General features: G+C 35.4%; 1 protein-coding gene across 1 annotated transcript in view; it reads right to left on the minus strand.

Annotated features, from left to right (window-relative positions):
- Window positions 1-25,720, minus strand: part of SLC30A7 (solute carrier family 30 member 7) — a 74,429-nt gene that overhangs the window by 24,477 nt on the left and 24,232 nt on the right. Inside the window, exons 7-8 of the mRNA XM_001488337.7 lie at window positions 22,357-22,407; window positions 18,497-18,632 (exon numbers count right to left, since the gene is read on the minus strand). Coding sequence (XP_001488387.1) covers window positions 18,497-18,632; window positions 22,357-22,407 — 187 coding nt within the window. The remainder of the gene's footprint in view (window positions 1-18,496; window positions 18,633-22,356; window positions 22,408-25,720) is intronic.

Consider the following 25,720-nt stretch of genomic DNA (forward strand, 5'->3'; position numbering starts at 1 on the left):
TTATGGCCTAAGTCCTCCTGCATATTATCAGCGGTTCTTATAATCTACAAACAGAAAGAAAGCTGTACTTTTTAAAAGAACCCATGAATTTGAAGGTCTGGTATATGTCATATGCTTGAAAATGTGTAGTGGACAAAAAAGCCAAAGAAAATTAACCCAAAATTGTAATGTGGTCTATGTTTAGACATGGCAGTCCTATGGCAAGCTGTAAATAAGCATTCATATTTGCATAAATACAACTATTCCATAGTGATGAACAATTACCTATTAACCCAGAATTTCATAAGCCTAATATAGAACAGATAACCCAAAACAACATGGATTGCGGTCTACCTTATAATTATACTGAGTTTCCCAAACCTAAGGTTTAAATCAATGCATATTTACAGACTGGTACCTACTTTACTCAATAATGGTGATAATAAGATACCCTAAAACAGCCCTGGAACTTGGAGCCAAAGTCATGAAAAGGTCATCCTTTTCTTTAAACTTCTGGAACTTAGTTATAACACCTAATGCATCTGGTCTTTGGTCTAAAAGCATTAGTAAATAATGTCAAAATAGTAAATAATTAGTAATGTCTTTGTTTAGACAACACTTAATAGTTTTTATAGTGCTTTCATAAAATTTTTCTAACTTGATCCTTACAACCTTAAGTAACCTTAAGAAAAACATTCCATTCTGGAATCACAGAACGTCAGATGTGGGCAAGATCTGAAGAGAGCATTTAGGCCAACTCCTTCATTTTACAGAAGAGAAAACCATCTCGAGGGCTGAAGACAACTTGCTCTTTGTTACGCAGTGGTCAGAGGCAAAGGCTAAAGCCCTCTGACTGCAGCGTCTCACCATGATTCCGCCCTCTAGAGGCAGGGGTCAAGTCACAGGCTTTTGAGTCCCGGTGCCCAGCACAGTGCCTGGAATATGATAAGCACTTGACATACATCTGCTGAATGGATAATCTATTTTAAAATTCCAAACACTAGTGGAAGATTATTAGAATATAGAATAGTCCTTGTTTAACGTGAACTTCACCCTTCAAAGTAATAGCTAAATAGTAAAACCGTAGAAAGTCTCTCAACTTAGTCACTCCCAAAAAAGACTTTCTAATAAATAGAAGCAAAAGTATTATATCCTCTATTCAAGTATAGGTGAGAAACAATGATACTTAGGCAGGAGTAATGAGGATTCCCAATTCTTGATGTGCAATTTATTATCTTAATAAAAGCTCTTTTCTTCATTCTCATAAGAAACTAAAATCATAATGGCAATATAAGTAAAAACACTTAAGTGATCTATTATGTATCCATGAAGAACAAAGGTGCGAATAAAGAAGAAAAATGAATGTGAATTCACACTAATACCCTGTCAAAAGTAGGGAAATGGGAATAGACAATGGAATCAATGCAATAAGAGGGGAAAAAAGCTCCACAAGATACACATGGTTTTGGGGCTTCAGCAGCCCAAGGTTTGCCAATTTGGATCCTGGGCATGGACTCACACACAGCTCATTAAGCCATGCTGTGGCAGCATCCCACATAGAAGCACGAGAATGACCTACAACTAGCATATACAACTATGTACTGGGGCTTTGGAGAGAAAAAAAGGAGGAAGATTGGCAACAGACATTAGCTCAGGGCCAATTTTCATCATCAACAAAAGGAAAAAAAATTACACATATGTCTGAGAGAAGATTAGGCAGGAATAAATTCATATGATTCATATTAAATAAGGTAACATTTGTATCAAAAAAATAATAAGACCTGGAGGAACCTTCCCACTACCTCTGTAACAGATTCAAAGTGGTGGCTAGACAGGATGGACAAAGGCAGGAGATAAAGTTCTTTAAGGAAATCTGCATTTTAAAAAAGTATAGAAGTGAAGGAACAGGATCTTGTTTAGAAACACCAGTGAGGCAGCAAGAAATATTTATTGAAACTATCAAAATCAAATTATCATTCAGATAATTTTAGTGATCACAAGTTTAGCTCAGAACAAAAAGCCCTTAAGGTCACCAAGACAAATCCAAGAGGAATGGGACCAAAGCACTGATTAATCTCTATGTTCAACAAGGCTATTAGGAATCTGAGCTAAACTGTGTTTATCTAGTTTAAGTTAAAAAATGGTGGACTTGTAACTGATCCAATCTCTGTAGTGTTCAAACCTTGTCATTTCCCTACAGTACGGTGACAGAGCTTTGCCTCCTGATGGCTGAGTGTGTTCCTCTGAAGAAATCCAGTATCCAGGAAGCAGAGGGATGGAGGCAGACATCAATGAACTGTATTTCTTTTATTCTTTCCCTCCTTTCTCTCTCACTTTTTCCCCATTTGAAAATGAGTGAATGAGGGTCAGTTAACATGAAAAAAGAGCCTGTTACAAATTGTAAGAGACACCATTTAAGTGGATGGTGCCTGCTTCTCAAGAGCATTCCTTTTGGGAAGGAAGGTCAGCAAGCAATTTAACACTTAGACAAAACACTTGCCAGGGGCAGGTCTGTTCTAGAATTTACACATCATAACACATTTAATTCATACTCAACAACTTATGAGGTAGGTATTACTATCACCCCCATTCTAAAGATTAAAAAAATGAGGCATACAGAGGCTAAATGACTTTTCCAAGGTCACAACAGCTAAATGGTGAAACCAGGACTTGAACCCAGACATTTGGCTCCATAGTAAATGCTCTTAACCACTTTGCAATTCTTCCAATGAAGTCACCAAAGTGGCTTTGCTACTGTTCCCAAAGCACCTTCGCCTACAGGCAAGTTCTGATCTTAGGAGATGATCTTCAAAGAGTACAGGAGGCCTGGACCACAAAAGAAATTTAAAAGCTCAGGAAAAGATGAACAGTAATAACATGAAAGTTTTCTGCCATCTGAAAGCTGACTGGTACTGTCAAAACTTGACACCTAGTTCCTGTTTGTTCTAGGCCCATCCTCAATGATAACTTCCAAAGTTACATGTTGGTGAGAAGCAAATCTAACACAGGAAATAAAAAGCAAAGGAAAAAGGATCCTTTTTTGTTTACCCAAATTAAACTTTTAAAATATCACTGTGAGACTATATTTTTATTGAATATCTCAAAGTAGGTTTCTAATTGCTATATCACATTGGATGCTGACTACATTAAAATATTTAGTTGCTGAGGTAGGAGTCAAAATTATGTTTTCAAAGGATTAATTAAGCAAGAGAACAGAGTAACTCAAGTACAGGCCAGACCTAGTGGCAGAGTTTCAAATTAATTACATACAAATTAACAGTGAACATTAAAACTGAAGAACCAATAGGGACTAATATTCTTTCTTTTGGCAGCAAGTGAATAAGAGTTGAAAAGTCTTAATATGCTTTGCACCTTTTAGAATTTACTTTTATTTTTTAAAAGCCTTAAAATGTTGATGATTCTAAAGTCAAAAATATGTTAAAAAAATATATTCAAAACCTCACTTCCAATCCCTTCTCTCTCCCTAGAGATAATTATACTTAAATTTGCTTTTGGTTTATTCTTCCACTTGTTTCTTTTCAAAATTATAAGAAAACATGCAGAATACATGTATATCTCTTCTTCTTCTTCTTCTTTTTTGGTGAGGAAGCCTGTGGCTGAGCCAACATCTGTGCCACCCTTCCTCAATTTTGTATGTGGGATGCCACCACAGCATGGCTTGAGGAGCAGTGTGCAGGTCTGCTCCCAGGATCCGAACCCATGATCCCTGGGCCACCGAAGCGGAGCGTGCAAACTTAACCACTACACCACCAGGCCGGCCCCTCTCCTTCTTCTTATATAAAAGGTAATGGTGCCACCTTTTACATGTCTTATGCTATACACTCATATATCATGTGCTACGTATCAACTACTATCTTGTTTTAATAATATTCTTGAAAATCACACCACATTACCAGAGATCTTCCTTTTACTTATTATTATGGGGTAAAAAACATGTAACATTAAACTTACCATCTTAATTATTTTTAAGTCTATTTTAAGTTCAGCAGTGTTAATTAACATTGTTGTACAAAATATCTTTAGAATTTTTTCATGTTGAAACACTGAAACTCTACACCTATTAAACACTAATTTTTCCTCCCCCTTGACCCCAGCTCTTGGCAACCACCTTTCTATTTTGTTTCTATAATTCTGACTGCTTTATATATTTCATATAAGTGGACTCACAATATTTCTCCTTTTGTGACTGGCTTATTTTGCTTACCATAAGGTCCTCAAGGTTCATCCATGCTGTAGCATGTGACAGGATTGCCTTCTTTTTAAAGGTTGCATCATATCCCTTTGTAAGTAGATATCACATTTCCTTTATCCATTCATTTGTTGATGGATATCTGGGTTACTCCCACCTCTTGGCTATTGTGAATAATGCTTCAATGAACATAGGTATGCAAATATCTCTTTGAGATCCTGTTCTCAGTTCTTCTGGAATCCCACTTCCCCAGAAATGGGATTGCTAGATCATATGTAACTATTTTTAAGCTTCTGAGGAACATACATACTATAGTATTTCCATAGTGGCTGTACCATTTTATATTCCCACCAACAGTGCACAAGGGTTCCAAATTCTCCACATCCTCGTCAGTACTTTTTTTTTTCCCTGAGGAAGATTTGCCCTGAGCTAACGTTTGTTGCCAATCTTCCTCTTTGTGCTTGAGGAAGATTTGCCTGAACTAATATCTGTGCCAATCTTCCTCTATTTTGTACATTGACCACCGCCACAACATGGCCACAGCATTAAAAGACAAGTGGTGCAGTTCTATATCCAGGAACCAAACTTAGGCTGCCGAGGTGGAGTGCACCAAACTTAACCACTAGGCCAAAGGGTTAAGCCCCTATCCTTTTGATAGTGGCCATCCTGATGGGTATGAGATGATATCTTGTCATATTGATTTGCATTTCCCTAATAATTAGTGATTCTGAGCATCTTTTCATGTACATACTGGCCAGTAGTATACCTTCTTTGGAGAAATGTCTATTCAAACTCTTTGCTTATTTTTAATCAGGTTACTTGGTTTTTGTTGTTGTTGTTGAGTTGTAAAACTTATTTACATACTCTGAATATTAACCCCTTATCAGATACATGATTTGCAATTATTTGCTCCCAGTCCATAGGTTGCCTTTTCACTCTGCTGATTGTTTCTTTTGACACACGGAAATTTTTAAGTTTGGTAAATCCTATTTGTCTATTTTTTATTTTGTTGCCTGTCCTTTTGGGGTCATATCCAAGAAATCATTGCCAAATCCAATGTCCTGAAGCTTTCCCCCTATGTTTTTGTCTAAGAGTCTAACAGTTTTATATCATAAGTTTAGGTCTTTAATCCATTTTAAGTTAACTTTTCTATGTGGTGTACGGTAAAGGTTCAAGTTTATGCTTTTGCATGTCGCTATCCAGTTTTCCTAAAACTATCTGTTGAAGAGACTACCTTTTCCACATTTTATAGACTTGGCAGCCTTATCAAAAATCATTTGGCTGTATATGCATGGGTTTGTTACTAGGTCCTCTATTCTGTTCCACTGGTCTATATATCTATGTTTATGCCAAGACTACGCCATCTTAATTACTGTTGCTTTGTAGTATGTTTTGAAATCAGGGAGTATGAGGCCTTCAATTTTGTTCTTGTTTTTCAAGACTGTTTTGGCTATTTGTGGTCCCTTGAGATTCCATACAAGTTTTAGGACAATTTTTTCCATTTCTGCATAAATGCCACTGGGATTTTGATAGAGAATGCACTGAATGTGTAGATCGCTTTGGGTAATATACACATTTTAACAACAGTAAGTCTTCTGATCCATGAGGATGAGATGCCACCTTTCTATTTATTTGTATCTTGTTACATTTCCGTTGGCAATGTTTTGTAGTTTTCAGTGTACAAGTCTTTCACCTCCTTAGTGAAGTTTATTCCTAAGTATTTTATTCTTTTTGATGCTATACTAAATGTGGTTGTTTTCTAAATTTCCTTTTTGGATTGGTCATTGTTAGTGTATACGAACACAAGTTTTGAGTGTTGATTTTGTATACTGCAACTTTGCTGAATTCTTTTATTAGTTCTAACAGTTGTGTGTGTGTGTGTGTGTGTGTGTAATCTTTAGGATTTTCTACATATAAGATCATCTTATGTGCAAACAGACATCATTTTAATTCATCTTTTCCAATTTGTAAGCCTTTTATTTCTTTTTCTTGTCTGATTGCTCTGGCTAGAACTTTCAGTTCTATGTTGAATAGCAATGGTGAAATTGGGCATCCTTGCCTTGTTCTTGATCTTTGAAGAAAAATTTTCAGTCTTTCCCCACTGAGTATGGTGTTAGCTGTGGGTTTTTCTTATATGGCTTTCATTATGTTGAGGTAATTTTCTTCTATTCTTAATTTGTTAAGTGTTTTTATCACGAAAGGCTGCTGAATTTTGTCAGATGCTCTTCCTGCATTGATTGAGATGATCGAGTCCTTTTCTCCTTCATTTTGTTGATGTGGTGTATAACACTGATTGAGTTTCATGTGTTGAACCATCCTTGCATTCCAAGTATAAACCCCACCTGGTCATGATGCATGATCCTTTTAATGTACTGATGAATTTCGTTCACCTAGTATTTGTTTAAGATTTTTGCATCAATATTAATCAGGAATATTGGTCAATAGTTTCCTTTTCCTGTTGTGTCTTTGTCTGGTTTTGGAATCAAGGTACTACTTGCCTCATAGAATGAGTTTGGGTATCTCTTCTCCTCTCCAATTCTTTGGAATAGTTTGGAAAGAATCAGTGTTAATTCTTCTTTTCATGTTTGGTAGAATTCAGCAGCAAATCCATCTAGTCTTGGGTTTTTTCTTTGTTGAAAGGTTTTTGATTACTGTTTCAATCTCCTCACTAATTGTAGAACTGTGCAGATTTTTAAAAATTTCTTCATGATTCAGCCTTGGTAGGTTGGATGTTTCTAGAAATATATCCATTTCTTCTATGTTATCCAATTTGCTGGCATATAATTGTTCATAGTAGTCCCTTATAATTCTTTTGATTTCTGTGATATCAGTTGTAATGTCTCCTCTTTCATTTCTAATTTTAGATATTTGAGTTTTCTCTCTTTTATCGTTGTTAGTCTAGTTAAAGGTTTGACAATTCTGTTGATCTTTTCACAAAACCAACTCTGGGTTTTGTTGATTTTTTTCTACTGTTTTTCTGTTCTCTATTCCATTTACCTCTGCTCCAATCTTTATTATATCTTTCCTTTTGCTAAGTTTCAGTTGTTTCCTCTTCTTTTTTCAGTTCCTTGGGATGTGTGGATTAGGTTGTTAATTTGAGTTTTTTTTTTTTAAATATAGGCTTTTATGACTATCAACTTCCCTCTTAGTACTGCTTTTGCTGCATTCCATAAGTTTTGGTATGTTGTGTTTTTGTTTTCATGTATCTTCAGGTGTTTTCTAAATTCACTTGTGATTTCTTCTTTGACCTACTGGTTGTTAAAGAGTGTGTTATTTATTTTTCACACACTTTTGGATTTTCATATTTTCCTTCTGCCATTGACTTCTAGTTTCATTCCATTGTGGTCAGAGAAGAAATTCTGTATAGTTTCAATTTTCTAAAATTTGTTAGGACTTCTTTTGTGACCTAACACATAGTCTATCTGGGAGAATGTTCCATGCGCACTTGAGAAGAATGTGTATTCTACTGTTGTTGGTAGACTGGTCTGTATATGTCTGTTAGGCCATATTGGTCTATCATGTTGTTCAAGTCTTCCCTTTCCTTATTGATCTTCTAACTGGTTGCTCTATCCATAACTAAAACTGTGAAATTGAAGTCTCCTAACATTACCTTGTTGCTATTTCTCCCTTCCTTTTTGTCAATGTTTGCTTCATCTATTTGGGTGTTCTAATGTTAAGAGCATATGTATATATAACTGTTCTATCTTCCTAGTGAACTGACCCTTTTATCCTTATATAATGTCCTTCTTTGTTGTGGTGATAGTTTTTGGCTGAAGTCTGTTTTTCTGATATAAGTATGGCCTCCCCTGATCTCTTTAGGTTCCTGTTTGCATGGAATACCTTTTTCTCACCCTTTCATTTTTAGTCTATGTGAGTCCTTAGAACTAAATTGAATCTCCTATAGGCAGAATAAAGGCAGATCTTCGGTTTTTTAAATCCATTCAGCCACTCTATGTCTTTTAATTGGTGTGCTTAATCCATTTACATTTAAAGTAATTACTGGTATGGAAGGACTTACTATTGCCATTTTGTTCATTGTTTTCTGTCTGTCTTGTGGCTTTCTGTCCCTTTTCCCTCTTTTCCTCTCTTACTGTCTTCCTTTCTGTGTCATTGATTCTTTTGCAGTGAAATGTTTTGATTCTCTTCTCATTTATTTCCCTTTATGTATATTCTGTAGATATTTTCTTTGTGGTTTTCATTGCATATAACGAGTTGCTTTTCTCTTGCTGCTTTCAAGACTCTCACTTTACATGTGACTTTACAGTTTATGATGTGTCTCAGTGTAGTAATCTTTAGATTTATACTAATTGGAGTTAAGTTTCTGAAATTTGTATATTTATTTCTCTTCTCAGATTTGGAAAAGTTTTGGCCATTGTTTCTTCAAACAGGTTCTCTGCCCCTTTCTCTCTTTCTGGGACTCCCATAATGCACATGTCTGCTTGTCTATAAACACCTCAGATTCCTTCAATTTTTCTTCATTCTTTTTGGGGGCGGGGGCTCCTCTGCCTCAGTAATTTTGAAAGTCCTGTATTCAAGTTCACTGATTCTTCCTTCTGCCTAGACAAATCTGTTATTGAGTCTCTCAAGGAAATTTTTCAACTCAGTTACTGTTATTCTGCAGTTCCAGGATTTCTGGCTCTTCTTCATAGTTTCTATCTCTTTTCTCGTATTCTCATTTTGTTCATGCATCATTTTCCCGATTTCATTTAGTTGCCTATCTGTGCTTTCTTTCAATCAACTGCACATCTTTATGACAGTAATTTTGAATTTTTATCTAGAAACTCATATGTCTCCTTTTTTTACATTTGGTTTCTGGAGGTCTAAATTGGTCCTTTGTATGTGCACGGTTGGCTAGTTTCTTTGTATGTCTTATTTTTTGTTGTTGGGATTTTTTGCATCTAGGGAATCAGCCAACTCTTGAGACTTTGTGGTTTGGTTTCATACAAGGAAGGCTTTCTCTACGTAACCTGGCTAGAGATCCTAAAAACCTCTCAAGTCTTTTCTGGGTACGTGTCCTCTCTGGGCTTGTGCATGCAACCTCCTATTTGAAAAGGTTTGCTGGCTTCCACTCATGAGCTCCTCCTGGTGTCTGTCTGCGATACTGCAGAAGCTGTTAAATCACGGTGCTATGGTTCCACCTAGCGTCTGTGTGTGGTACTGTAGACTCTAATGCACAGTCAATGTTGTTCTCAGGGATGCCCAACCTAGCACCCCTTTCTGACAGCACTTGGATACAAGCAAGAAAGACATCAGTCTCTCAAGCAGCCCCCCTAAAAGTCAGTTGGAGCTATGCTCAATTCCCTTCCCTCTCCAGGGAGAAGATGGGAGTAGGGGGTTCCTCACAAACACTCCACCCTGTATGGGGGTCAGGGTAGGAGTGGCTCTAAGGAGAAAAAGTGGAGAGTGTCACAAGTTTTCTACCAAGCCTCCACGCGATTGGCTTCCCACCAGACTGGGGAACAGGAACCTTTTATCTAGTTTCTGGATTTCTGAGAGAAGTATTTTGTCAGTTTGTTGTGTTAAACCTCTGTCTGCATGGAGGAAAGAGAGTCTAGGGCTTCCTATTCTGCCGTCTTGCTGCTGTCACCCCTCCTTTATTCCCTTTTTGGGGGGGCTGCACAGAACTCCCTTATTGATGAACATCTGTGTTCTTTCTAATCTTTAGCTGTAACAAATAAAGTCACAAAGAACGACTTCATGAGTATATTCTTTTATATTTTTGCCACTTTTTCCTTAGGATACTTTCCCAGAAGTGGGATTATTTAAGCAAAGGTAAATGCACATTTAATTAGGCTATGTATTATCAAAGCTCTCTCTATTGAGATAGTACCATTTTCATTTCTATCAGCAGTGTATAAAGAGTGCCTATTTTACCTAAAGACTTGCCAAAAGATTATGCAAACTTTTGGATATTTATCAGCCTGGTAGGTGAGAAGTGGTGTCTCAATATAGTTTTAGTTTGCAATTCTTTCTGATGAGTGAGACTGAACTACTTTTATATGTTTAAAAGTCATTTGTATTTATTTTCCTGTGAACCAAAGGAACTTTTGCCCCTTTTTTCTATTAGGCTGCTGGCCTTTTAATTTAGTTTTTATTTTTAGGACTTCTCTCTATACTAGGGAGATTAGCCCTTCATGATCTAAGTGGCAAATATTTATCCCAGTTTATTATGCCTTTCACTTCCCTTATGGTGCTTTTATTTTTTCTATACCAAAGTTCTTTTTTATGTAACTTAATTAACCAATCTTTCCTCTTACTGATTCTAGGTTTTGAGCCATATTATTCTAATATTCTCATGTAAAATAATTCAGACATGCTTTCTCCTAGTACTAGCATGGTTTCATGTTTTACTTTTGGAGCTCTAATCCATTTGGAATTTATCAGGGTATACAGAATGAGCTACAATTCCAAATTTATCTTTCTCCAAATGGTTATCCAGCTATTAGAAAGTCCATCTTTTCCTCCCCACTAATTTGAAATGTTGCCTTTATCTTTACTAAATTTCTATTTGCACGTAAATCTATTTCCAGACTCTCTCATCTGCTGCATTAGTCTGTTTGCTTTTTCAGGTACCTCACTATTTTAATTTAAAAGGCTTTGCATTTTTTATCTTCTTTTCCAGGGTTTTATTGGCTATACCTCCTGCTTGTTTATTTTTCCTTATAAACTTTAAAATCAACTTTATCTGCCCCCTCTGGAAAAAAAGCTGTTTGTATTTTTATTAGAATGGCTTTAAATTTATAAATAAACACAAGAGCTAACATGTTTATCATGTTGATTCTTCAAAAACATCATAGTTGACAAAAAAGGTTCTGTTCAAGTCTACTTTTGTGTTTTTTAGAAGTGTCCACATTTTTCCTCACACGTTTTATCTCTACATTGTCTTTGTTGTTGCTAATGAAAAGGTGTCTTCTCTTTAATTATACCACTCAAACGGATTTTGCTTATATATAAAGGGTATTAATTTTGTATATCAATTTTATATTTGTAACTTTAATACACTATCTATTTGGCATAGTTTTTCCATTGATTCTCATGGGTTGGACAGAAACACAATCACATATTTTACATAAAAGAATAATCTCTTCTTTCCAATTTTTAAGCCACAAATACTTTCTCTGGTCTCAAGTTATTGGCCAAAGATCACTAATACATTACCACACTTGCTCTCTGCCTTCTAATATTTCTAAGCTTGTCTGCCAGACTTTCTTAACTAGGGTTCGTCATCTGAACCCCTGAACATACAAAATGATTTGAGTGACTATTTCTCAATTCCCCCAAGGATAGTAACATAAGCAGTACTTTTCTAGATGCACAGGTGAGAAGTTAATAATTACATACAAATGGATGCCTTAGGGCATTCTCTCCTAGAATGCTGGTTGAAAAAGGCTGTTAGACTAATCAATATTTATAAATGCTCTATGATGGTTTTATATATGATTAAAAAATATAATTATTATGTGATAATGTTCCTATATGTTCAATTTTACAATACAGGTACATATACAAACACAAGTTAAAATCTTAGGCAGTCCCCAGAAGTTTAGTTCATAAATTATAACCACTTGAAAGACAAACCACAAAGGAAATTGTCAGGCAACACCCAAAACCATTTTTGAAAAAAGAAATCTCCATACTTTCTTATATGACTATGTGAAGACATGGTAGCTTCTTACATGTTTAAAAATAAGCTTACTTTTTATTAATACAGGCCACAAATAATTATCTATCTAACCATGGAATCAATAAGATTCATCAAAATCAGTATCTGGTCTAAATCCTGTATTCATGAACAACAATGATCATCTACGATTTGGAATTTCAAGTTTATAATTTTGTTTTCATTAGTGCATATTCTTTCCATTTCATCCTCTATTTAGGCCCACTACTTGTCATTTTTAAAGCCTATACCTCAGTTTGCCTCTAAAAGTTGGGCTATTTTTTTCTTCAAAATGACAAGAAAAAATACATTACTTGAAAAACTTTTGGACCTAAAAAAAAGACAATTTCTTTTGTTTAAAAAGCTTTTATTTGTATTTACAGATGATTATGGTAAGAAGATACAAAGCACCACAAGACAGTAACTGGTGAGTTGCAGAAAACTGATTAAAAAAAAAAAATCCAGCAAGGCTTCAGAAGTACCACACCAGTAACAAAGCTTATTTCTGCATCCTGTTTATGTATTTTTTCCCATCATGCACAGGTACTCCTTTTGTTTAAGTGAATCAAAAATCAAGCTACAGATCTACGTAAAGAGCATTACTTTTAAATCACAATGTGATTCAAAGCCACAACTAATTGTTTGGATTTCTGCACTCTAACTTATAAACCCACTTTCCGTTCTAATTCAACCACTAATGGGAAAAAAAAGAGCAAAATCATTCTGAAATCTTTTATAAGAAGAATATTTTCAAAAGATAAAAATAACACTCTGTTATACTCAATTTCCTGCTTTTCATTGGGAAACAAAATTCATACAACCCAATTTTGCCAGAAATTTCTATCACCCTTTAGTTGTCTTAGAAAATGTTGAGAGAAAAACTGTCTTTTTCTAAGAAATTACTTTCACCATGAAACTGAAAATGTAATACTGGGCAGCCTAGAAGGGAGAGATGTCTATTTCCATGGCATGTTTCCAATTGAGGAACATTTAGATCCAAAGACTATGTAAAGATTCCTATTATTTTTCCTGCTCTTGGTGAACTGCAAATATATATAAAAATTGAGGGTGAGAAAAATTATTTCTTTATACTATACTTTGTTGCATCTGTAAGAGTTTTCATCTATTTCTTCAAATCAGCTTTGGCTAATCAAGCATTTTGAAAAATGTCTCAGAGTAATCTCCTTGTAAACAATTCATTATTGTATGAACATTTAAGGATCTTGATTACCAGTGTTACAATTCTTTTTCTTTTTCTTTGAGGAAGATTAGCCCTGAGCTAACTGCTGCCAATCTTCCTCTTTTCGCTGAGGAAGACTGGCCCTGAGCTAACATCCATGCCCATCTTCCCCTCCTTTATATGTGGGATGCCTACCACAGCATGGCATGCCAAGCAGTGCCATGTCCACACCCAGTATCTGAACCAGGGAACCCCAGGCTGCTGAAGCAGAACGTGCACACTTAACTGCTGCGCCACCGGGCCAGCCCGTAGTGTTACAATTCTTGATAGCTCCCCTTCAGTCACTGAAGAGCTCAACAACAGGGCTTATTATCGTTCCATCTCTACTCTTTTCATTACTTTTTTTTTTTTTCCTTTGGAGAGGAAGATTGTCCCTGAGCTAACATCTATTGCCAATATTCCGCTTTTTACTTGAGGAAGATTGTCGCTGAGCTAACATCTGCACCAATCTTCCTCTATTTTGTATGTGAGATGCCACCACAGCATGGCTTGATGAGTGGTACACAGGTCCACACCCTGGATCTGAACCCACAAACCCTGGGCCACTGAACTGCTGAAGTGGAGTGAGCAAACTTAACCACTACACCACTGGGCTGACCCCTTTTTTCATTACTCTTAATTTAAATATCCATGTGGACAATCCATCCAACACTAGGCCTCTATATGATGATCTTATCCTAGATACACCCCTACGATCATACCTTAGACCTGAAGATCTCAATTTCAAGCATCTCACAATCTGAACAACGCTTCCTACTTCTGGATCTCTTTCCCTAATCCCACCACTCTAACACTTCTCCAGAACTCCAATCCACTGACCCTATCACTTTTTTTTTCTTTTTTAGCATCTATTATTACCTCTAAATTTTAATTTCTCACTCCTATAATCCCTGCCTTGCTCCTTTCTCATTCTGTCAGTATTCACCTGACAAAACCCCAAACCTGTTAAATCCAATTCTCTGTCTATTCCATACTTTTTATCAAGTAGCTGAACAAGACTAGCAAAAAGAAATACAACTGTGCTGCTCGTTTTCACTTTAAATTCATGACCACAAACCTCAAAGTGGGCCCTCACTGCTGCCAGGCAATCACACTGCTCCCCTTTACCGCAAAAGGCCTTAAAAAGGAGTTGACTATAGTTGCTATCTGCATTTCTTCCCCTCCCATTCTTTCTTAAAGCTACTCTGATCAAGCTTTCATTCTCATCACTCTTCTGCATATCTTGCCTAGGTTACCACTTATCAGTCCCAGCAGCATTTATGATTACTCTTTCCTCTTTGAACCACTTTCTTTATATGGCTCCTAAAACAACGCATGCTTGCATCTTTCCTCCCATCTCACTGGCCCCTCCACTTTACTCTCCTTTGCTGGAATTGCCTCCTCTGCCCCACCTCCCCAGGGCTGAGTCTTCAGACCTCTTCCCCTCTCTATCGATACTCATTCTCTGGGTAAACTCAGCCAATCTTCTCATGGCTTTAAATACCACACATAAGCTAATGACACCCAAATTTATATCTTCCACCCTACTCTCCCCTGAACTCTTAGATACATATATTTACCACTCTCTGTCCTGTACACTGCACTCCAGCTACATTGCCCTTCTTGCTGTTCCTTACACATGCCAGGCATGCTCCTGTCTCAGCGTGTTTACGTGAACTTCCCTGTACCAGGAATGCTCTTCCTCTAAATAGTCCCATGCCCCTCTCCTTCATCATTAAGGTCTCTGTTCAAATGTCACGTTATGCAGAGGACTTTCCAAGCCTTCCTAAAATAACATCCCCTTACCCTTCATAGCATTTATCACCGTTATCTATTTGCATGTTCATTGCTTTATTGACCCTATCTCCTATTAGTAGATTAGATAGTAGATTAGAAAGTAAGCTACATGAGGGTAGGGTATTTGCCCATGTTGTTTACTGCCTAGCACAGAGTGAGCACTAAAACATTTTTTTTCATGCTTTTGGGTTTTTTTGGTGAGGAAGATTGGCCCTGAGCTAACATCTGTTGCCAATCTTCCTCTTTTTTTTTCTTCCCAAAGCCCCAGTACATAGTTGCATATCCTAGTTGTAAATCATTCTAGTTCTATGTGGGATGCCGCCACAGCGTGGTTTGACAAGCAGTGTGTAGGTCCACACCCAGGATCCAAACTAGCGAACCTCGAGCCACCAAAGCAGAGAGCACACCAACTTAACTACTTGGCCATGGGGCCAGCCCCCTAAAACATTTATTAAATGATTTTAAGCTATGTTAAAGTTTTCTGCTTTATCTCCAAGAGGTTGGATTATGAGAACATTTTAACAGATAAGTTGTACATTTCAGGAATGTTTGAGTTTTTTACAGTCAACAGGTATTACTTTTGTTATCAGAACAGAGGAAAAGAATAAATAATTAAAATGTTAAAGCTTAACAATAATGAAAAAGAATCAAATTATATAAATTTCAGACTATATTTACGTAGACTACTAAGAAAAAAATTTTAAAATAAATCCGTAGGACTTAGACAAGGATGACACGTAGTTTTCATCTTGAAAGCCAACTGCAGGTGATTAGTTATGGCTACTTGAAGCCCTATATTGAAAGGGACCCTGAAGCTGAATTGGGCTCAGCAGAAAAGAAGGATGTTTTCCAGGAAAATGGAAGGGGTGGGAATTGTGGCATTTATGCCAGATAAACGCTGCTCCATGACTTTAAATCTATGTGTGTACTATTACCAACCCCTTATATTCAGCTGAGTGCTCCCACTCCATATCAACACGTCTACCACCTATTTGAGATCTCCATATAAATGTCTAATAAGAGATCTCAAATTCAGTAACAACTAAAACAGAAGTTTCGATCTGCAATGCTCTTCAAAAACAAACAAACATTACTCTTCTCCTAGTGTTCTTTCAGTAATGACACCTTCATCCACTCAGTTTCTCATGTAAAAGCTCTAGGAATTATCCTTGATTCCCTTCTTTCACTCTAGCCTGACCAAAACATTCATATCCACAAGCAAATCTTATTAGCTCTACACCCAAAGCATTTTCTCATTCTATCTGTCTCTCCACCTCTTGGATGAGTACCTTAGATCAAGCCGCCATGGCCTCTCTGCAATAGTTTTCTAGCTGGTCTGTATTTTTGCATTCTTGCGCCCTTATAATCCATTACCTACACAGCAGCCAAAATGATTTTTAAAAACACAAATCAAATAATTCCACTCCTCTCTGGCTCCCCACTGCACCTGAAATAAAACCCAAACTCTTAGCCCAGGCCTGTGTCTCCAGCTTTAATAATTCCCTATTTGGGATTAGAGAAAGTAACTCTGAGGATGAAAAAACACGAATTTATTTTGATTCAAACCCAAAATATAGCAACTTTTTGCCTGGAGGGGTCTGGTGCTGACGTTACAATAATAAAAATATAGTTTTCCCTCATGGAGCTTAAGAGAGAAAATAGGCTATTTCAATATACGGTCATGCACCACATAAAGCCATTTCAGTCAACAACAGACAACATATACAACAACGGTCCCATAAGATTAGTACCTTATAGTCTAGGTGTACAGTAGGTTATACGATCAAGGTTTGTGTAAGTACACTCTATGATGTTCGCACAATAACAAAATCACCTAATGATGTATCTCTCAGAACATATCCCTGACTGTAGTAAGTAAATGCCATGAGAGGAATAGTAAAAGATGCTATAGGTATAACCCAGTCTGAGAAGGGGAGAATCAGGACATGCTTCCTGAATGAAGTGCCATTTAAACTGAAATATGATCTGAAGGATGAGTAGCTGTGATGTATCTATTTGTCGGGGGCAGGGGGAAGGGAGAAAACATTAAATTAAGAGTATTTTGGAGAGAGGAAATATGATCAAAGCCCAGAATCCAGAGAGCTCATAACACATTTTCAGGAAACTAAACGTAGTTTATTGCGGGTGGAGAGCAGAACAGAAATTGAGAGGGGGTGAGAGAAAGACTGAAGAGAAATATGGGTACCATCATGAAGCCCAATTAACAAGTTCGGACTTTATCCTGAAGGTTAGAAAGAGCCACTGTAGAATTTAAGGCAAGAGAATGTTTCCATGCACCATAGTCTCCATTAAAGAAAGATCACTTTGACCACAGTGTGGAGAAGAGTTTAGAGGGAGAAAGAGAGGCCAAGCTCTTCCAAGTGATAAATTATAGCAGAATTAGGATACCATCAGTGGAGATTAAAAAAAACAAGTGAATATTAAGATCCTACTCTAAGAAGTATTAGAAGCAGCTAAAATTATATTACAAAACAAAATAAAATGAACACTGAACACTAACATAAAGAGGTACAGGTGGAAGTCACCAAATCTATCAGGAGATGTTTCATAGAATATGTGTGATGTGTACGCTAAACTTTCAAGGAAGTGTTATAAGATATCCAAAGATGAAGTAAAGGTATTCCAAGCTTTATAAAAGACTTTTACAAAGCAGAGTTGCTTCCTAGTGCAAATAATTTACAGAAATTTAAAAAATTATCTACATGTTTAAAATGTATATCCTGTTTTTTAGGTAAAAACTTAAAAATCTGTATTTATGACTAATTTATATGATTATAATTTCATCGTAATTTATTAAGTCTATTCTATTCAACTACAAGCTATAAAATTCATCATGGCCTGCCCTATAGGAGGTCTTCATTATCATTAGAAAGTTTTACTGACAGTAAAATCATACAGATAAATCAAACAAAAACAGTCCAATCAAGACATGTATATGTATAATTAATTTTTAAGTTAAATAATGTGAGACTGTGAAATAAAGGCACATATTATTCCATTATTCTGATAAAAATTAAACCAATAATAAAAATGTATCTCAGCATGAGATAAATTTAAGAGATAATAACTATACAATCTAATTCAGCAGGTATTTATTGAGAACTTAGACACACACACTTTTGTATACACATTGACACTATGGTAGGCAATAGAGGCAGAAAGAGATAGGAGATAGATTTTTCCTCAAGAATTTTAAAATCTAGCCAGGGAGACAGACATAGGCAGACTTTAGTAAGCGTTTTTAAAAGACTTCTGCAATGACTTTATAAATTAAATAGTTCTAGAAGAAGAGACTTTAATATTGTTTTGTATGTGACAGTGCAAGATGTAGACATCAAAGGAATAAGATTCTAACTATAGTTAATACATTTTACATTGCCAATGTTCTACTCCACAAATAGAGTATGGATTCAAGAAAATTACTAGTAATTTGAATTACAGACCAAAAAGAAGTATCAAAACCAAGACAAGAAATAAATGGCAATAGGGAAAAATAGGAAGATGAAAAAGGAAACCAACACAATAATAAGTTGTATTTTAGATCTGTAATTTAAGTAGCACATTTATCACGCCCCATTTTAATACATGGAAGTAACATACTAACACTTACCTTATAACTATAAGCATGGATATGAGAATTGAACAAATTGGATCTGCTATCATTAGACCAAAATTTTGCATCATGATGGCAGAGGCAATTACACCGATACTCCCAAGTGTATCTGCGAGAATATGTAAAAATACACCTAGAAATAAAGCATAATCAGAATCAAAATAATGTCTTCTGATCAACTGAAAATAGAAATATTTTTTAAACTATATTCTTGATTTTATATATTAAAAACTACCAATTTGAAAATCACAAGGCATGCAGATTCTTAGTAACAAAATAATAGTACCTTTGGGAATTGAAATAATCTTTCTCTTTTCAAATTGGCAGGGTTAAAATACCTGTCCTAAATTATACTTGCTCTAACGATCCTTACTATTTTGGTATAATATAAATGAAGAAGTAGAGAAATAAGCTGATTTTAAAAAGTGTTTGAACACATTCATCTCTGGTTAAAAGAGTCCAGATGTTAATTAATAATCTGTTAGAAGAAAACGGCAGACTGAAAGAATTGTTCGAGAAAACTTTGTTTATAACTACAAATATATGTACACACAGAGCCCTCTGCTGGGAATTAAAATTATTACTACCTGAGACTAGAATTTCCTATGGACCATAACTCTACTAATTCTGATATATTTATCAATTATCCTGAAGATTTTGCTAACTAAAATTACATGGTAAGCTCAAACTTGATATGAAAGTAGGGATTTGAATATTTTAAAGTGGATATAATATATATATACAGACATATAGAGATATATATATATTTTTTTGCTTTTTCTCCCCAGATACCCCCAGCACATATTTGTATATTTTAGTTGTGGGTCTTTCCAGTTGTGGGATGTGGGACGCCACCTCAACCTGGCCCGACAAGCAGTGCCATGTCCGCGCCCAGGATCCAAACCAGCAAAACCCCAGGCTGCCGAAGCAGAGCATGCAAACTCAACCACTTGGCCACGGAGCCGGCCCCTATAAAATATATTTTTGACTTTTAATAATTAAATATCAAACTGGTAGGATACTGATATTCTACTACCCAACAACCTAGATATAGCATGATACTGTGATTTATAATTAGAAATATATATTTGGTCTTTGTCCCTGTTTCTGGCACAGAGTTCCTAAAACACTTGGAATTTCCTAAGTGATGAGAATGACACAGGCATCTCTAGTCAATGTTAATGAGGTGACTCTGGACCACACCTAAGGAGAAGCAACCACGTGATATTAGAGGGTTGGAAATTTCAGTCCCACCCTCCTGACTTCTGACCTCTTGGTGTCGGAGAATTGTTTGCTGGTATGTGGGGAAACCCCTTCCATCAGAATTGAGTGCAGAATATTAGTTAGTGATCACAAGTGGGATCAGAGACAGAACTCATTAAATATTAACATCTAATAATTGATAGTTGACTGGAAAACCATCAAAAAATGTCAAGAAGGAGATTGAAAATACATTATTTCTAAAAAGACTTAGCTAAGACAATAAATCATTTAACATTTAGATCCTTACTAGGTAAAATTTAACGTACAAGAAAACTGTCTCCTGAACAAACTTCAACCATATGTTGCTAAAAACAGAACATTCTTCAATAGCACCAATTATTCTATCTGAAAAGAAATACCTAATGTGTAAAAAGCATGTGTCTACTTTAGAAATACTTATTTTCCTTTTTTATTATTCACTGGACAAATTAAAGGCAAAGCATTTATTTCTCAAGTGTCAAACATAGATTTACTGAAACTTGAAAAGACTTTTAATAATTTAAAAACAGACTATTAATGAGTCCCATGGAACCTTAATGTGCTCTAGGAAAATATGCTTCAATTCACGTGGTACTGTGGAGTATTACATCAATTATTATAGCAAATACAACTCACTCCTCAGTAACTGATATACTTTTCATTTGTATAGAGTATTGACCTTTATAACAATTCTTCAAAACGCTCATGGGTCTCTTTTCTATAACAAAAATAATATTATGCCAGAAACTTCCTCATAGAAAAAAATTTTTTTTCTCTAGGGTATCACAAGTAGCAAAGAAATAAATAGATTTATAAGTATTGGGATCACATTAAGTTTTAAAAATAAGACTGGAGGAAAATGCACATTGAAGTAGATTGAGGGTCCTTAAGATTCAAAAGTCTTAAGTGACATGATTTCAAACCTTTATATTCTTTAATCAGTGTTTTGATAGAATCAGAAATGAAAATAGCTCTAAACACTGAAAGGAAAAAGAAAAGAATCATTTGCTCTTCACTTTTCTTTGATTGAAAAGTCCCTGGCTGCATCTTATTTGCTGACCTGAAAACTGGTTTTATTAGGAAATGTCATTAATTATCTAAGCCCTTCTTACTTTCGAGAACTCTTAAGAAAAATCACTAAAGAAAGAAATCTAAACAGACATGTTTAATTTATATAAAAGTTGAAAGCCTTACAAGACCTGATAGGATACTCATAATCTAACTGCCCAAGAACCTAGAAAGCCAGGGGTCACATTGAAGATGCAGCAAATAACTGAAAAATTCAGCTAACTCAGTTTCCATGCATGAGTATCTATGTGACAAAATTTTAATGCCAGGCAGTTAACCCTATCCTTCAGCTATCTCCTACTAGGCTGTTTCAGCCACCATAAATTGATGGATACTCAGAAAACATAAACTGATTTTCGCAACAGTCTGTATAAAAGATAATTAGGAAGGCAAATCTAACCTCCCTTCCCTCAGCTTGTGATGATTTCCAAAACTAAAAATAAACTCATTATCAAGACTAATTTATAGCATTGAATATAGATGCATTACATACGCATGATTACACGCTATTTCAGCAAATGCCATTCTAAAACAATTCAATATATTTTGCAAATGAAAAACTAGTGACTGGAAGACACATTTAAGCCTCTTGAAATAAATTCCTCAGAGTGGAGGAACATATTCATATTGAAATAATAAAAAGCAAGAGCTATATCAAGAAACAGAGAGAAAAAGAAGCGCTGTAGAGATTGGATCACAAGCTACTGAGAAAGTCAAACTGAAGTCAAAAGTTAATAAAGGCAGGAAGAAGTGGAGCTGGGAATTAGGAAACCTTGCCAACAAAGTTTACATGCTAATTCAGAGCCAAAGACTGGTTCACATCTCAAAAAAGAAACTACGATAGTTCAGAGACAAGACTGGGTTTTTCCTGGCTTGTAAAATTTTGTAATGTATCATTTTACATGATAGGTAAGCTCCTCTTTAGGTACCATCATTTGATGTCTATGGATATGACCGAGGTCTCACTTTGCCTACATTAAAAAAATATATAATAAATTTTATTTTTGAGAGCAGTTTTAGGTTCATAGTAAAACTGAGGTGAAGATACAGAGATTTCCAAAATACCCCCATCCCAACTTACGCATAGCCTCTCCCATTGTCCACATCCCTCACCAGAGTAGTTTTCGTTACAACTGATGAAACTACATTGACACATCATCATCACCCAAAGTCCATAGTTTACATTAGGGTTCACTCCTGGTATTGTGTACATTCTTTGGGTTTGGATGTTATTACATTTTTAGCACTAAATTTTTCCACAACATAAATACATATTGAATATTATTCTTGGAAAAATTATTTAATAATCCTACAAAGGCAAACATACTACTATGGTGCTACTATAGTCACTGGCATGAGTATTATTTATATTTAAGCAGTATAGTTTCTGAATATTTTAACTGTATATATAAAAAAATCAGTAGGAAGGCTAAAATTTTAAACATAAATGGTATGCTATCTATTTTTCTTAAAGGAAAACTTCAGACAAATCAAAACTATGAAACCAGTTTCATAAAACTGAGAATTATACAAATTCCTTGTCATACCTTGTAAAATCTGTCGGCTGGGTCCTGTTGTTTCTTTTAAGGAGGGACCATCTGCAGAGAGTTAAGTTAAATTATTTTAAAACATGTCTTCAATTCCTGATTCAATTTTTACAATTCAGAGTACTTTTCATTCAAATGTATCACGAAGGCTGCATGACTATATAACCATATCAGACCTACAAAATTATTTTTTTAATTTAATGGAGATAGACATGGCAATTTCAAAATGCATCAGAGTACAGAGTATTTAGGAAATTATTATATTAAGCAATCTGGTAAGATAAAAATACAGTAAATTAAAAACAGTGTGAATGTCTTCTAACATTCATAACATACCTTCTATAGCTTGTTATGCTAATTTTACAAGTGGAAAATTGAATAAAAACAAAACCACTGCTTGAAGTTATTAAGAAGTCCAAGAAATGAAGCCAGGACAGCATTCAGGAAAACTGGACTATGGCAACAGCTTCTAGATGGGCGTGGCAAGCTTTTCACACAGAAGAGATAAAAATACGTTTTCATTTTGCCTTTATGATGAGAAAAATACTGCAATTTTTGAATTTGAAGATTGCTAATCAGCTTTAACATCGAAGTAGAAAATATGGGTAAAGAATGTAAAAGATTAGCAAAATTCGTTAAAAGGGATCATCAAGAGGACTGAAAGATTTCTTATCATGACTAACAGGAAGCCTGCCTGCCTGGGGTCGTAGTTCTTGGCCCACAGCACCAAAGAGCTGACATACCCTTATAACTACAGCTTTGTTAGAACACTGTAACAACGTCAAGAGGTATAAAAGCATAAGGCTGCACAATGATTTCTGTCTGGATATGGCACTGCTGTGTGGGGAGTAAGATGTAGCTACCTTGAAAATCCTGCTGATGGTCAAAAGTGTAACTATTCTAAAAATCCAGCTCCTAATCAAGGCACCAGATTTCAATCTATAGGTAGCAGGTCCAGATAGTCATTTTTGACATAATTATTTTAAAAGGTATATTCTGCCATACTAATATAACAGCTATATAAGACAATGTAACTCTCATCTACATAAAATCTGAAAGTCTTTCTAGATATAAAATTTATCTGTAGCAGAGACTGGCTAGTTGCTTACAGACCCATTTCTTCTTCCTCTTTGATAAACAACTAAACTACACTTACCAGGCTCCCCTGAGTTAGGTGGTATATGTGACTGAGTTGTAAACAAAGAAATATGATAGGGGCCAGCCCAGTGGTGCAGCAGTTAAGTTCACAAGTTCTGCTTCAGCGGCCCAGGGTTCGCTGGTTTGGATGCCGGGTGCGGACATGGCACCACTTGGCAAGCCATGCTGTGGTGGGCGTCCCATATAAAGTGGAGGAAGATGGGCATGGATATTAGCTCAGGGCCAGTCTGCCTCAGCAAAAAGAGGAGGATTGGCAGGAGATATTAGGTCAGGGCTGATCTTCCTCAAAAAAAAAAAAAAAGAAAAAGAAATATGATATGTAAACCACTTCCAGGCTTGTAAGAGTACCCCACATTATCTTTTATGTACTCTATCTCTAGCTAGACGCAGAGAATGCAGGGGTGAATTCCAAGGGTGAAGAATCCCACTAATGGAAAGAACCTGGATCCCTGAATTGCCGTGAGGAACAGAGCCCCCCAGCCCTCTACACTATCAACCCAACAGCAAGATATAAATCTTTACTGCTAAGTCACTCTGATATGAGCAGTTAAAACAAACAAAAACAGCCAGCTTTACTCAAAGTGCAACATTCAAATAAATATGAAGCTCACAATATTTCCCAATGAGACTATAATGTCTCACAGGCAAAATGGAATCATGGCCCTGTTGGTTTTGTATTCTCCGATTGTCTTATATAATACTGACGGCAGAATAACAGTTAAGAGCAGATTTTAGAGTCAGGTTCCCTGTGTTTGAAGCCTAGCATTTCCATTTAGTAGTTTCTATGATCTCTAGCATTTCCATTTAGTAGTTTCTATGATCTCTTTGTGCCCTGATGTCATGCCAATTCTTCTTTCCCACTTACCCTTCTCCCTCTTGACCAAAAAAGGGCTACCTTTCACCTATCTAGAATCTTACTGCAGCGGATTGCCCAGGGTATTAGAAGAAATCTAGGGCAACAAACAGGGCTCAACTGCAAATGTTGCTTGTAACGTTAGAAAAGTAATGACTCTACGGCTAGCAAATCTTTTTGTAAGCAACACGGTTTCCAATTCTCTGCTTTTAATAAAATGTAGGAATTTGCTAATGAAACTGTTAATTAATAGATCACAAAAATAATTTTTAAGAATAGAAAGCACTGTAAATAATTTTTAATAATACCTCATTATGTAATTTTTGGAATGTAATTCTGAAAGTGTTCAAAGAACTGAGTGAAAGTGCTCTAACAGAATTACTTCTAATTAAGGTTTCTTAGTACTTACATTGTAAAGATGAAAAATAGGAACACAATTGATGCCAAAACCTGTTTTACACTAACAATTGTTATTTATCCAAAACTAACTGGAAAAAAAAAAAAAAGGAGCTCCAATCATTAGGATACATATTTCAAATAAAATGTTGCTTTTTTAAGGTTATATATGTATCAAAATTTGAAAATAGAATTATTTTTATTGACTTTGTACTAGTAAAAATTACAATAACTCCATCCAAAAGAAAGGTTTACTGCTAAGTCTTCTGTCCCTAGGAAATAAAAAATTTACATATGTATACGTATTTTATTGCCAGGAAGTATAACAGATGATCAATTAAAGATTTAACACAAATATAATCCATTATTATAACATTCTGGAAAGGAAATGGAATGGAAATAAGAATTCAAGGAGAAAAAGGATACTGTAAAATTTATAACTGTTTACACGTTTTTGAATGAGTAACAGTGGGCCTCAATCACTAAGGTATTTTAGATACTACTGAATATATTCAATAGAGTAATACAGAAATTTCATTCTAAAATATTATCTACAATGTGTCAGAAGTTATATTCTTTGCAATTATTTAAACAAATTTTTTTTAGAAATCATCTTAAAAATGTATGAGGGATACACAATTTTCAAAAATTGTTTTGAGATGCATGTGAGCAAAACTTAAGAAAAGCAAGGTTTTAAAGCAGATCGATGTAATAGTTACAAAAATGTAGCAAATTTTAGAGACTTAAAAATTAAGGAGTTAGTACTCAATCTCCAAGCGCCCTTTCATATCTTCACATCTAAAGCTTTAAGATTCTATGTGGCAAGTACAGACAATATTTAAGCATATAATTTATTTAAAATTAATCAAATTGTATCACCTAAGCAGCTTCTATTAATCTATACTCTAAAATTTCATGAATAAACTGTTTAAAATATAATTTTAAAATAAAATATTA

This window comes from Equus caballus, chromosome 5 (genome assembly GCF_041296265.1).
Source record: "Equus caballus isolate H_3958 breed thoroughbred chromosome 5, TB-T2T, whole genome shotgun sequence".
Classification (NCBI taxonomy): domain Eukaryota; kingdom Metazoa; phylum Chordata; class Mammalia; order Perissodactyla; family Equidae; genus Equus; species Equus caballus.